Source organism: Penaeus japonicus, unplaced genomic scaffold (genome assembly GCF_977035675.1).
Source record: "Penaeus japonicus unplaced genomic scaffold, GWHDUDI00000001_assembly GWHDUDI00000034, whole genome shotgun sequence".
NCBI lineage: Eukaryota > Metazoa > Arthropoda > Malacostraca > Decapoda > Penaeidae > Penaeus > Penaeus japonicus.
The window spans coordinates 8,009,419-8,024,918 of NW_028234436.1; the positions used below are offsets into that span (position 1 = coordinate 8,009,419).

Below are 15,500 nucleotides of genomic sequence, written 5' to 3' on the forward strand. Positions count from 1 at the left end.
AAGCTATTATTCCTTTAGTTGTGTAAATAATGCATCATAACAAATGCTCATTAGTATCACTCTGCATATATAGACTCATACACTAAGTCTAGAAAATTATATAAAACACAAACTAAACATCTTCAGATTGGGCCAGTCTCAAGCTTTAACATATAAAACAAGCACACCTACCTGTAGTGAAAACCAACATCATGATTCCCGACAGCTACAAGCACATGCGTTTTTTCAGGGGTTTTAAAGAGGTCATGGAACCTTTGAACGTACTCGGCAAACTCGCTCGGCTTGCACCATTTTCCTTCATCAAACAAGTCTCCTGGAAATGAAAGATGCTATAACTTTTCTCTTTTATACAAAGTTTGAAAATGCATAAGAATGGACGAAAGACTAGAAAAAAAAAAAAAAGTGGACATGAGTCATTTAATAAAAGGTTTCATCTTAAAATACCTTATTTCTGCATTTAGATTTTTTCTGCCCTTTTATCTACGCATAATATTAGTTTAGCATTTGAATCTTCAAATTCAACATACAGGACAAACATACCTAAAAATATGACTACATCTGGATCATGGAGAGTAATCGCAGACTGGAAAGCACGATGCATCTGCCACTCTCTGCCCATTGAGGAAAAATGAAAACTCATCAATTAATAACTTTGATTTTCAAAAACATGTATAATTACATTTGACTGTCATGAAAAGCTTTCAAATGTTTAAAAAACATATACTTCCTAGCAGAAAAACCTTGTGAGAATATGAGAGAGAGAGAGAGAGAGAGAGAGAGAGAGAGAGAGAGAGAGAGAGAGAGAGAGAGAGAGAGAGAGAGACAGAGACAGAGACAGAAAGACAGAGAAAAAGATAGAAAAGCAGTGAGAGAAAGAGACAGAGAGAGAGAAGAAGAGAGACAGAAGGACAGAGAGACAGAGATGGAAATGGAGACTGATACAGAGAGGGAGACAGAAGCAATCATAGACAGTGACAATCAGAGACATAAACAAAGACAGCCACAGACAAACAGCCAAAGGCAGAGAGACAGAGATGGAGATAGTCAGAAAGAGAGACAGAGACAGAGATGGTCAGACAGATACCTAACATACCCTGGAGGAACAAAGAAGAAAAAAATGTTTTAACTAGAAAGATAGAAATAATATCACACTACTTCCAACTTCCTACCTAGTGCAGCAATCAACACCACATTTTCCATACCTGCGTAGCTTATCAAACCAGTGGCCATTTCTTCTGCCAAGCAAGTGAGTGTCAGCGAGGACCATAACATGTAATGGACTTGCGTCATCTCTTATGTCTTGGTTCCTTAGCTTGGGATCAAGCTCAGGCCAGTGACACTGAAGAAGATAGAAAAAATATACAATTCAGTGAATAAGAAACAAAGTAAAGGAAATTGTTTAACAGGTATACATACAGTCTTCAGATTATGGAACAGCAGTACTAGGGGTCTAGTATACATCATCTTATATGTGTAATTTGACCTTTGATTATGAAAAATCTAATAAACTAGAAATCAAAATTCCTTGAAAATACAATAATAAATTATCACTACCCATACCAAAACTTGCATTCCCATATTCATAATATGTTATATCATTCATAGGCTACAGATACTCAAAATCTACAAGGTTTAGTACTTGTTTTAATGCTCATTAGTCACTAAGACATAAATGTTTTTTTCTCATGCTCTATACTCACATGTACAAGAATAGCAAAAAATAAAAATTATGATAATAATAATAATAATAATAATAATAATAATAATAATAATAATATCATTAATAACAACAACAACAATAATATCAATTATAATAATAATAATAATAATAATAATAATAATAATAATAATAAAAATAACAATAATAATGATAAGACTATTACTAGTAATAACAATAATAATAATAGCAATAATAATAATAATTGCTATTACTATTATCATTATTATGATTGTGATTATAATAATAATAATATTAATAATAATGATAATCATAATAATAATAATGATAATCATAATAATAATAATGATAATAATATTAATAATAATAATAATATCATTATTATAATTATGATTAAGATTATAATCATGATAAAGATTATAATCATGATAAAGATTATAATCATGATAAAGATTATAATCATGATAAAGATTATAATCATGATTATGATGATGATGATGACGATGACGATGACGATGACGATGACGATGACGATGACGATGACGATGACGATGACGATGACGATGATGATGACGATGACGATGACGATGACGATGACGATGATGATGATGATAATAATAAAGTAATAATCATGATAATAATAATAAGAATAAGAAAAAAAAAATCAGTAAATCATCATCTTCATCAGAATTATAAAAATCAAACAGCAAAGACTAAAGAGTCTGTTAAGTAAGCACTCACTTGAAACAACACAACATAGTAATGCAGGAATTCACAGTAGCACATCACACTTGCAAGTGCCACAGCAACTATTCCTATTAGCCGCACATTGAGAATATACTTGCTGCGTCTCAGCACCATCATCCAAGATTTTATTCACATGTTCTTTAGTCAGTCCTGATATCGAATACAAGAAATGTTAATTGAGCCAATTTAACATGAGAATGTTAGCGTGTTTTAGTCTTCTCTCAATCAACACTTACAATATAGCTGTAATACTATGAAAAAAAGTAATTCAAAAAACAATATTTACTTTGAAGACTTTGGGTCTTGCTCAAGTACAAGTCACTAATTTGGAGGCAAACTTTCAGTAGAATATAAAAGTTGTCTGGCAAAACTTCCTAGTCATCTTTCCAATCCCATAACAACAATAAGGAGGCACACATGCCAAGATTGTGCAGTTGATATCTGACTGATTCAAACAAGACAATAATGTTTGTTTGTACATTTGCTTCCATCCCTTAACTATTAACAGAAATCAGTCTACATTGGCCCATATAAGTGCTTCTTCTATGGTTCATCCAAGGGTAAATATTGATTGAAATTACTTATGGTGAATGAAAATTTCCAAAACGAGAAAACAAGAATATTTAGTTGTGATTGAATGAACTTTTCTGATAAAACCTGATGGGTGAAATGACATTGAAATAAATTAGTGAAGAAAGAATACACCTCATGCCAAATATTACTGATCATGTAACAGCAGAATTCTTACCCCTCCAAATATCTTATTGCATGATCAATTTAGGTGGATTAAACTTAGCACAGATAGTATTTTTGCAGGATTTCTATTGCATAAATTAAGAACATGTACATGTATGAAAATAATAATGACAGATCAAATAACAATCAGAAGATAGGACAAAAAACAAACAAGTAGTTTACAAACTAAAGTGGAGAAATAACCTTTAACTCAATGATGACACAGTGAATATACCTGCCATAGAAAAGTTGGGTTCAAATTCTAGATAGCACTTTATAGCCTATACCTAAATGGTACAGAGAAGTTCAAAATCATGTAAAATATTGCATGTTTATACATGCTCTGATGAAATATTTTAGGGATATCTCACCTGCTTCCAGCAGGTGAGCATATGCTGTTTGTTGAGCAATTTTCCTGCTGCTCATCAGTTTTTGCATGGAAGTGATTAACATTAGACAAAATGTCAGACATATTTTCTGTAAATTACAATGAATCAACTCTGGAATAAACTTTTAAAAGTCAGTCTAAATCCTTGTTTTTCGATGCTTGTACTGAAAAACAATAATAATTCTACTTGCACACGCCAAAATTTGCATTAAATTCTCGCTCTAAATCAAATAATCTAAGCATATTTAATGTGGATGTAAAAAATAACCATAATTAGTGTTGACATAAAATCGCCAAATCTTTCAATCGTTTTTACTTCCCGTCAGTGAAGCCATACCGGTACGTTAGTAAGATATGTACAGCCCTTGTTTTGAACATTCCCCTCATATATTCATCAGAAAAATACAAAACTGGAAGATAGAATAAAATTGGTTTACATATATCGTTACAGCATTGATTAGACACAATAACTGAAGACCAAAGGTGTGCTTTCTTTGATATATAGTATTTCAGCTTGAACTCACACTAAAAGCTACCCTTCCGCCGCGGTCAGACAAGAATCAGCTGATTGTTTGTAAACAATGATTACTAAAAGAAACTCGAGGTGACCGATTTGATATTATAATATATATATATATATATATATATATATATATATATATATATATATATATATATATATATATATATATATATATATATTTATTTATATATGTATATATAGTTATATATAAATATTCATAAACAAATCAAGCATATAAAGGATGATCAAGTACATATAGCTTATTGATAATAAGCAGTCAATGAAAACTAATTGAATGATAAATCAATATAAGAATAAGCAAAACATTGATAAATAAAAGAACACATAATTACTGAAGAATTCGTAGCAACATTTCTTATTTTCTTTAAAGCTATATTTCTATAATTAGTTGACAATAATCATACAAGTGATACTGTGTATCACTTGTGTACTATTATCTTGTATTGTAGTGATTCCCCGAGACATTCCCTTGCCCCAAAGTAAAATCCCGATTGAATCCATGGTAACGTGAATCCCGTCCTGTGTAGGGGTAGGCTGCCACCAGCTGATAAGGGATCAGCACCCGTGTATATGCGAGACAGTAGAAGACGTGTAAAATGTATGTTATGTATGTGTATGAGTGTATGTCAGTTTGTATGTGGAAAGAAAGAGTTCCTACACAGGACATTGCCGAGCAGGCGTGGCTAGAGTCAGGCAAACATTCTTATTTCAGTTTCACAAAAAGGACTTGAAAGATACTTAAAAGATATAAAAACGAAATAATTCCGATCATCACAGTTTATTTAATTATATGTATTCAAACACAAAAGGTCTCTCCTCCTTCTATATCAAAAGTCAGTCTTTTGGCTGGCCATGAATTTGCCTATGGCCGCAACCCTTCAATTACAACAAAACTTATGCAATAAAATTCAGTAAAATTCCAATAAAATTCAAAAAATAAGAGAAAAACAACAAGTGTCAAAAGGACACTTGTTGTGAGCAGCGCTTTTGCCGAGCTCGTGGCTCATGTGCTAGAGGCTATCTGCTGCCGAAACATCTTGCTTGCTTGCTTGTTGGATTTATTGGCTATCAACCAGCGGCACAGGCCAAGGTTATTAAGCCAATGATTCCATTTTATTTTATCAATCTATATAAGGTCATAAAGTTTTGTCTCCTTTAGAAAAGTGATTACTTTACTTATTATTCTTTCATTATTAGAAAGTAGATTTTTTATATTTAATTCAATATTTTTAATTTGTAAATAATTTTTTATTTTTTGTCTTTGGTTATTATATTTGTGGCATACTGTTAGGATGTGTCTTATTGTCATTGTGTTATTGCAGTAGCCACATTGTGGAGGGAAGCTTTTTTCTATATAATGATTCAGGTGGGTATATTTTGTGGCGTTGACCCTAAGTCGGGTCAACACCACCTCCTCTCTTCTTTCTCTTCTGTAGGCTGTGTCCCACATTTGTATATTTTCTTTGATTTTATTGTAGATTGTGAGGTCGGTCCACTCACTCTGCCACAGGAGATGGATTTTTGCTTTTATAAAAGAGACAAAACACCTGAGATCTGTGCGGATAATACCAGGCTCCAGATCGCCAGTCGACCCGGCTAGTTTGTCAGCCTGTTCATTACCATGGATACCCGAGTGTCCAGGTACCCATATCAGTTTGATTGATTTATTGGCACTATGCATTTTACGAATGATATTACCCTGTATTTCATTATAGGTGGTTTCTAGTGATTTAATGGCTTTAATTGAACTTAACGAGTCTGAAAAAATGACTATTCTATCGTGGGTCGTCGATAGGGCAAAATCTAAAGCTTTATCTATTGCAAAAAGTTCGGCAAGAAAGATCGATGTATGATTCGGCAATCGAAATCTCAACTGACATTCAGTCGACCATACACCCGCTCCCACACACTCGTCTGTCTTGGACCCGTCGGTATATAAATGAAAAAAGGAAAGATGTTTAATTAGGATCTCTCTGAACCTCTGGCGTACCTCCACCTCCGACACCGTGGCTTTGGCTGATGGTAGCCAGTCTACAATGGTAGAAAAATTGGGTGTTTCCCACGGTGCTATATTTGACTGAACCAGGGTATCGATGGTAGAGAGATCTATACCGACTTTTTCTGTGAGGTCATGGAGTCTATTGCCCAGCGGCTTCCCGCCGCGATACTGGGGCCCTACCTGCCGGCGCAAAACATCCCTGTTTGGATGTTGGGGCTGCCTGGCTACCTTCGCGGCATAAGTCAGCGCAAGCTGGCCGCGTCTAAGACGGAGGGGAGGTACTCCCGACTCTACCTCTAGGCGCTCGGTGCGAGTGCACTTAAGGGCTCCAAGACAGACGCGTAAACACGCATTCTGCACAACATTCAAACCTTTCAGAGTTGAGCTCGTTGCCGAGCCATACACGATTGACCCATAATCTACTTTAGATCTAATCAGGGATTTATATAACATCAGTAAAGACTTTCTATCAGCTCCCCATTTGTGTCCAGAAATGCACTTTAATAAATTAAGTGCTTTTTGACATTTATTCTTTAACTGACCAATGTGGTCTTTCCAATTTAATCTACTATCAAAGAGTAGACCAAGAAATCTAGCTGAATTTTGAATAGGTATTGGATGGTTGTCTAGAGTTAGCCTGATGTTGGGCTTTCTCCTATGTGTAAAAACCACGCCAATACTCTTTCTTATGGAAAACTTAAAACCCCACTGGAGGCCCCAGTTATGAATCATATCCAGTGCCAATTGGATCTGATTTGCCGAGAACTCTGCATTATTGCTGGAGTGCCATAATGCACAATCATCGGCGTACAGTGAGTATTTAAGATTCCGAGGAGGAGATGGTAAAATGTCATTAATTATACATAAAAATAATGTGGGAGACAAGACACTTCCTTGTGGGACCCCGTTTGCCTGGACAAAAATGTCCGAGAAAGTGACGTTGTCAGAAAATAATTTGACAGAAAACGTTCTGTCAGAAATGAAATTTTGGATAAAACAAGGCAAGTTTCCACGTAATCCGAAAGCATAAAGTTTTCTGAGTAGGCCATGTCGCCAAGTCATGTAGGCTTTTCTATGTCTAAAAATACTGATATCAAAAAATGCTTTTTGGCAAATGCCTCATGAATATGACTTTCCAGTTTTACTAGCTGATCGAGAGTTTGGCGTCCCTTTCGGAAGCCGCACTGCTCGTCAACTAGTAAATTTCTGGTATTTAAAAAATGCAATAGCCTACTATTAACAATTCTTTCCATGACCTTGCATAAGCAACTTGTCAACGCAATTGGGCGGTAAGAGATGGCGGATCTGGGATTTCCCCCTCCTTTCAATATGGGAATGATGTGGGCGAAGTGCCATGAATTTGGAAAAGTCTGGCTTTTCCAAATATCATTGTACACTTCTAGCAGCTTAATCATGTCATCATGATTAAGATGCTTTATCATCTCATATCGAATCTCATCGGGGCCTGGGGATGTTCCTCTACAGGCTTCTAGGGCTCGGACAAGCTCATTCATTGTAAGGTCTTTATTGTAATCAAAATTATCTCCTGTGGCAAAGTGAATTGGTTGCAGCTCGGCTGCTTCCTTGGTGGTCAGGAATGCAGGGTTGTAATTTTCCGAGCTGCTTGTATAAGAGAACTGCCTGGCGATTGTGTTAGCAATGTCTCTAGGTTCATCATAATTTCTTCCCTCATGAATGATGTTTCTTATTTTAGTTGATGTTCTTTTTCTATTAATTCTATTGACTGTGGACCAAACCTCTGAAATTTTAGTATTGCTATTTATCGTAGAGACAAAGCTTCGCCAGGAGTCTCTTTTGGCTTGTCTGATTGTTCTACGAGCCCTAGCTCTCGCTTGTTTGTATTTGCGAAAGTTCTCGTTGGTAATATTATTATGGAAAAGCCTGTAGGCCCTATTTCGTTCACATAGCGCCCTGCGGCAATCTGGTGTCCACCATGGAACTCTATGCTTAACGCTATCTGTCGAAGTCTTAGGTATGGTTGCCATTGCTGCATTTATAATACAATTTTGAACATTGTTTACTTTATCATCAATGGTTTCTCCAACAACTTCGAGCTTGACGTTCCTTGTGAAGGCGACCCAATCTGCTCTTTTTACGTTAAATTTGGGTGCTGAAGGCGTCCTCGTGGTGTCGCATGAATATTGAATACAAATAGGAAGGTGATCGCTTCCCAACGAGTCGTCAATGGTGTGCCACAGGCACTTGGCTGCTAGTGTTGAGGAAACCAGTGATAGGTCAATAAAGCTCAAATTACCGGTATTATCGTCTATTCGCGTTGGACTACCATCATTTAGAAGAACCAGATCAGAGTCGTTGATCAACTTAATTACTTGCTCACCTCTACCATTCACCCGCAGGGAACCCCAAGATGTATGACGAGCATTGAAATCACCTAGAATTAATTTATTGTTTGGCAGACTGTCCTGAATAGCAAAAAGCTCATCATAGATTAACCTTTTATCAGGTGGACAGTAAGCTGAGCATATAGTCAGATACGTGTTATTGAATTTTACTTTGCATGCGACGTGTTCCAAAGTAGAATTAATCGTCACTTCAATGAAAGGGAGATTCTGGTGGATGTACATGGCGACTCCGCCTCCACCCCTTCCCTCTCGGTCTTTTCTACAAAGATGGTAGTTTCTTAGCGATACGACCTCGTCAGAGACTTGGTCGTTTAAATGGCTTTCTTGTAGTACGATAATATCGGGAGCATAGGACGAGGCTAATAATCTAAGGGAATTTAATTTTGATCTAAGACTTCGACAGTTCCATTGTATAATGGTATACGCGTGGATTACGTTTTATGGGGTTTGGAAGTGCCTTGTCCGGTGGTTTTTATTTTCTTTTTTTGGGAGGGAGGCGCCTCCTCCTCTCCCTCGCTTCCCGAGGGCCTCTCTCGGGAATTTTTGGAGACAGTAGTCTCCATGGCCTGCTCCCCTCCACTAGAGAGACGCCCGGCGGAGGATGATCTGCTCTTACGAGCAGAACTACCATCAGACGAAGTTCTAGTGGGGGTCGCCCGGACTAGAAGGTGCGATCCGGATTGTGATTTGGTATCGACCTCCTTAAGATGCTGTTTTTGCTGGGTTGATTCAGCAATTTCTTTAATTGTCTTATTCAATTCTTTAATCTGATTCATCAAGTCCTTTACTGTTTCTTTCAAATCGGAAATTTCCTTGTCTTTAACTGCGAGCTGCTGACTAACACTGATTGCACTGGAAACATTGTTAGTTACTGCTGAGGCGTAAGAAGTATTGGGTTTGCTTGTCAAACCTTCCACTTTCTTTTTGGCCTCACGGTAGCTAACTTCGTGCTCTCTCATGTATGCTAATGTCTCAGTCTCCTTCTTCAGGCTACTGCAATCAGCAGAGCCTGACTGATGGGGACCTCCACAGTTAGCACACTTGAGTGTCTTTTCCGTGCATTCAGTGGTATCGTGATCTCCAGTACATTTACCGCAAGTGAATTTGTTACTGTCCTTATCCATGCATCTTAATGAGGTGTGTCCAAATTTTTGGCATCTATTACACCGCATTGGCTTTTGAATATAAGGTCTTACTTGAACAATCTCATATCCGATTTTAACTGTACTAGGAATTTTTGGTGAAGAAAAAGTCAAGAAACACAATCCGGTCTTTGTTCGCACATTCCCATCTTTTTTCGACATACAATTTACATCTACTACGCTCTGGTCTTTCATGGCATCAAGAATTTCACTTTCTTCCATTGTCCTCAAATCCCTGTGAAAGATTACTCCCTTACAGGTATTTGGGCCAACAGGAATAGTTACTTTTACGCTGAGGTCATGAATTTGCGTCAGTTTAAGCAAATCCTTAATCTGAGATTTAAATTGTACTTTAACAAGGAGGCTGCCATCTCGCAATTTTCGGACAAAATCAAAACCGCCTTCCACTTGACCATCAAGGACCTTCTTGATGATAAAGGGGTTGACATTCTGCAGGGATTGATTTTCTTTCACGCATCGTATGTTCAAGCACCTTGCGTTCTCTGGAGGGATATCAATGTGTCGTCTGGGTCGGTCATTGGTCGGGGTTCCATTACTGGTCAAAGTGGTCTTAGAAAGGGTCTGAGTCGCCCTCCTCCTTGGGGAGGAGGAAGGGTAGCCGGGGAATCAATCATACTGGGTGTCGGACCAGGTCCGAACCCTGGGCCAAAGCCCGTTGTCCTGAGGGGACTACCTTTTCCCTTAACTTTTGGATCAACCTAATCCCAATAGCTAAGAGAGGATAAAATAAAACACGTCTTTTAGTTAATCGTCCTCACCCCCCCTTAGTGGAAGCCTGGTTGCGTTCTCCAGTACCAACTAAGGGATCGGAGTTGTATGTAAGACACCTTCCAACCGCCGAACCTGCCTAGTGCGAGGGACGGTAAGTTGGTGCCCACCCCCCAAGCGAATACAGGAGCTCACAAGGAGACTCCCGTAGGCTCAGGAAAGTCACACAGAAGAATGGAAAAAATTTAGGAGGAGAGAAAAGTTGCGCCCAAAGGACGCCCCAGACTACTGGGCCTCCCTACCCAGGGGTCACAGCCCGTAAGGGCTACCCTGAGGTAGAAGAGAGCTGCGGGTCTGGGGTGGGGGCTGTCTACTCTACTGTAGGCTCGTGCTACCTTCAAATAACAAAGCACTGAAGGTGCAGGCAAGGCACTAGAAGTGCAAAAAAGTCTGAAACCAGCGTTTACTCGACTAATTTACGCTACAAAACACAGAAACAATAATGCCAAGCAAGACAAGAGGCCCCGAAACCAGGGTAGCTCCTGTGTCACAAGACTTATAATTTATTGCTGCTGCGTTTTTACAAAAATCAGGGTGTGAGGCATAAAGAGTCTCATACACGAGTGCCGAAACTTGCTTGCTTGCTTGCTTGTTGGATTTATTGGCTATCAACCAGCGGCACAGGCCAAGGTTATTAAGCCAATGATTCCATTTTATTTTATCAATCTAAAGAAGGTCATAAAGTTTTGTCTCCTTTAAAAAAGTGATTACTTTACTAATTATTTTTTCATTATCTGATAGTAAATTGTTTATATTACATTCAATATTTTTAATTTGTAAAAAGTTTTTTATTTTTTGTCTTTGTATATTATATGCTTGACATGATGTTAAAAAGTGTGGTATTGTGAATGGTCTGTTGCATTGGCCACACTGTGGAGGGAAATTTTTATTCATGTAGGGAGTAAGGTGGGTATGTCTTGTGGCATTGACCCGAAGCCGTGCCAATACCACCTCCTCCCTTCTGTTCTTCCTGTGGGCTGTGTCCCACATTTCTATTTTTGTTTTGAATTTTCTGATTGTGAGGTCGGTCCACTCACTCTGCCACAGGAGATGGATTTTTGCTTTTATAAAAGAGACAAAACACCTGAGATCTGTGTGGATAATACCAGGCTCCAGATCGCCAGTCGACCCGGCTAGTTTGTCAGCCTGTTCATTACCATGGATACCCGAGTGTCCAGGTACCCATATCAGTTTGATTGATTTATTGGCACTATGCATTTTACGAATGATATTACCCTGTATTTCATTATAGGTGGTTTCTAGTGATTTAATGGCTTTAATTGAACTTAACGAGTCTGAAAAAATGACTATTCTATCGTGGGTCGTCGATAGGGCAAAATCTAAAGCTTTATCTATTGCAAAAAGTTCGGCAAGAAAGATCGATGTATGATTCGGCAAACGAAATCTCAACTGACATTCAGTCGACCATACACCCGCTCCCACGCACTCGTCTGTCTTGGACCCGTCGGTATATAAATGAAAAAAGGAAAGATGTTTAATTAGGATCTCTCTGAACCTCTGGCGTACCTCCACCTCCGACACCGTGGCTTTGGCTGATGGTAGCCAGTCTACAACAGTAGAAAAATTGGGTGTTTCCCACGGTGCTATATTTGATTGAACCAGGGTATCGATGGTAGAGAGATCTATACCGACTTTTTCTGTGAGGTCATGGAGTCTATTGCCCAGCGGCTTCCCGCCGCGATACTGGGGCCCTACCTGCCGGCGCAAAACATCCCTGTTTGGATGTTGGGGCTGCCTGGCTACCTTCGCGGCATAGGTCACCGCAAGCTGGCCGCGTCTAAGACGGAGGGGAGGTACTCCCGACTCTACCTCTAGGCGCTCGGTGCGAGTGCACTTAAGGGCTCCAAGACAGACGCGTAAACACGCATTCTGCACAACATTCAAACCTTTCAGAGTTGAGCTCGTTGCCGAGCCATACACGATTGACCCATAATCTACTTTAGATCTAATCAGGGATTTATATAACATCAGTAAAGACTTTCTATCAGCTCCCCATTTGTGTCCAGAAATGCACTTTAATAAATTGAGTGCTTTTTGACATTTATTCTTTAACTGACCAATGTGGTCTTTCCAATTCAATCTACTATCAAAGAGTAGACCAAGAAATCTAGCTGAATTTTGAATAGGTATTGGATGGTTGTCTAGAGTTAGCCTGATGTTGGGCTTTCTCCTATGTGTAAAAACCACGCCAATACTCTTTCTTATGGAAAACTTAAAACCCCACTGGAGGCCCCAGTTATGAATCATATCCAGTGCCAATTGGATCTGATTTGCCGAGAACTCTGCATTATTGCTGGAGTGCCATAATGCACAATCATCGGCGTACAGTGAGTATTTAAGATTTCGAGGAGGAGATGGTAAAATGTCATTTATTACACATAAAAATAATGTGGGAGACAAGACACTTCCTTGTGGGACCCCGTTTGCCTGGACAAAAATGTCCGAGAAAGTGACATTGTCAGAAAACAATTTGACAGAAAAAGTTCTGTCAGAAATGAAATTTTGAATGAAACAAGGCAAGTTTCCACGTAATCCGAAAGCATAAAGTTTTCTGAGTAGGCCATGTCGCCAAGTCATGTCGTAGGCTTTTTCTATGTCTAAAAATACTGATATCAAAAAATGCTTTTTGGCAAATGCCTCATGAATGTGACTTTCCAGTTTTACTAGCTGATCGAGAGTTTGGCGTCCCTTTCGGAAGCCGCACTGCTCGTCAACTAGTAAATTTCTGGTATTTAAAAAATGCAATAGCCTACTATTAACAATTCTTTCCATGACCTTGCATAAGCAACTTGTCAACGCAATTGGGCGGTAAGAGATGGCGGATCTGGGATTTCCTCCTCCTTTCAATATGGGAATGATGTGGGCGAAGTGCCATGAATTTGGAAAAGTCTGGCTTTTCCAAATATCATTGTACACTTCTAGCAACTTAATCATGTCATCATGATTAAGATGCTTTATCATCTCATATCGAATCTCATCGGGGCCTGGGGATGTTCCTCTACAGGCTTCTAGGGCTCGGACAAGCTCATTCATTGTAAGGTCTTTATTGTAATCAAAATTATCTCCTGTGGCAAAGTGAATTGGTTGCAGCTCGGCTGCTTCCTTGGTGGTCAGGAATGCAGGGTTGTAGTTTTCCGAGCTGCTTGTATAAGAGAACTGCCTGGCGATTGTGTTAGCAATGTCTCTAGGTTCATCATAATTATCTTCCCTCATGAAATGTTTCTGATTTTTATTGATTGTTTTTTTCTATTAATTCTATTGACTGTGGACCAAACCTCTGAAATTTTAGTATTGCTGTTTATCGTAGAGACAAAGCTTCGCCAGGAGTCTCTTTTGGCTTGTCTGATTGTTCTACGAGCCCTAGCTCTCGCTTGTTTGTATTTGCGAAAGTTCTCATTGGTGATATTATTATGGAAAAGCCTGTAGGCCCTATTTCGTTCACATAGCGCCCTGCGGCAATCTGGTGTCCACCATGGAACTCTATGCTTAACGCTATCTGTCGAAGTCTTAGGTATGGTTGCCATTGCTGCATTTATAATACAATTTTGAACACTGTTTACTTTATCATCAATGGTTTCTCCAACAACTTCGAGCTTGACGCTCCTTGTGAAGGCGACCCAATCTGCTCTTTTTACGTTAAATTTGGGTGCTGAAGGCGTCCTCGTGGTGTCGCATGAATATTGAATACAAATAGGAAGGTGATCGCTTCCCAACGAGTCGTCAATGGTGTGCCACAGGCACTTGGCTGCTAGTGTTGAGGAAACCAGTGATAGGTCAATAAAGCTCAAATTACCGGTATTATCGTCTATTCGCGTTGGACTACCATCATTTAGAAGAACCAGATCAGAGTCGTTGATCAACTTAACTACTTGCTCACCTCTACCATTCACCCGGGGGAACCCCATGATGTATGACGAGCATTGAAATCACCTAGAATTAATTTATTGTTTGGCAGACTGTCCTGAATAGCAAAAAGCTCATCATAGATTAACCTTTTATCAGGTGGACAGTAAGCTGAGCATATAGTCAGATACGTGTTATTGAATTTTACTTTGCATGCGACGTGTTCCAAAGTAGAATTAATCGTCACTTCAATGAAAGGGAGATTCTGGTGGATGTACATGGCGACTCCGCCTCCACCCCTTCCCTCTCGGTCTTTTCTACAAAGATGGTAGTTTCTTAGCGATACGACCTCGTCAGAGACTTGGTCGTTTAAATGGCTTTCTTGTAGTACGATAATATCGGGAGCATAGGACGAGGCTAATAATCTAAGAGAATTTAGTTTTGAACTAAGACTTCGACAGTTCCATTGTATGATGGTATACGCGTGGATTACGTTTTATGGGGTTTGGAGTGCCTTGTCCGGTGGTTTTTATTTTCTTTTTTTGGGAGGGAGGCGCCTCCTCCTCTCCCTCGCTTCCCGAGGGCCTCTCTCGGGAATTTTTGGAGACAGTAGTCTCCATGGCCTGCTCCCCTCCACTAGAGAGACGCCCGGCGGAGGATGATCTGCTCTTACGAGCAGAACTACCATCAGACGAAGTTCTAGTGGGGGTCGCCTGGACTAGAAGGTGCGATCCGGATTGTGATTTGGTATCGACCTCCTTAAGATGCTGTTTTTGCTGGGTTGATTCAGCAATTTCTTTAATTGTCTTATTCAATTCTTTAATCTGATTCATTAAGTCCTTTACCGTTTCTTTCATTCGCAATTTCCTTGTCTTAACTGCGAGCTGCTGATTAACACTGCTTGCACTGGAAACAGTGTTAGTTACTGCTGAGGCGTAAGAAGTATTGGGTTTGCTTGTCAAACCTTCCACTTTCTTTTTGGCCTCACGGTAGCTAACATCGTGTTCTCTCATGTATGCTAATGTCTCAGTCTCCTTCTTCAGGCTACTGCAATCAGCAGAGCCTGACTGATGGGGACCTCCACAGTTAGCACACTTGAGTGTCTTTTCCGTGCATTCAGTGGTATCGTGATCTCCAGTACATTTACCGCAAGTGAATTTGTTACTATCCTTATCATTGCATCTTAATGAGGTGTGTCCAAATTTTTGGCATCTATTACACCGCATTGGC

At 39.1% G+C, this 15,500-nt stretch overlaps 1 protein-coding gene across 3 annotated transcripts in view; it reads right to left on the minus strand.

The window, feature by feature from the left end:
• The window catches only part of PGAP5 (Per1-like protein PGAP5), an 8,768-nt gene extending 4,651 nt beyond the window's left edge, over positions 1 to 4,117 (minus strand). Inside the window, exons 1-5 of one of the 3 annotated variants that reach the window (XM_043032179.2) lie at positions 4,073 to 4,116; positions 2,420 to 2,575; positions 1,203 to 1,339; positions 541 to 611; positions 172 to 313 (exon numbers count right to left, since the gene is read on the minus strand). In XM_043032179.2, coding sequence (XP_042888113.2) covers positions 172 to 313; positions 541 to 611; positions 1,203 to 1,339; positions 2,420 to 2,542 — 473 coding nt within the window. In that variant the 5' untranslated portion in view covers positions 2,543 to 2,575; positions 4,073 to 4,116. Of the gene's footprint in view, positions 1 to 171; positions 314 to 540; positions 612 to 1,202; positions 1,340 to 2,419; positions 2,576 to 3,531; positions 4,048 to 4,072 lie in introns of those variants that run through there. The other 2 variants (XM_043032178.2, XM_086530744.1) reach the window with 2 other exon arrangements.
• Positions 4,118 to 15,500: the final 11,383 nt, after the last annotated feature.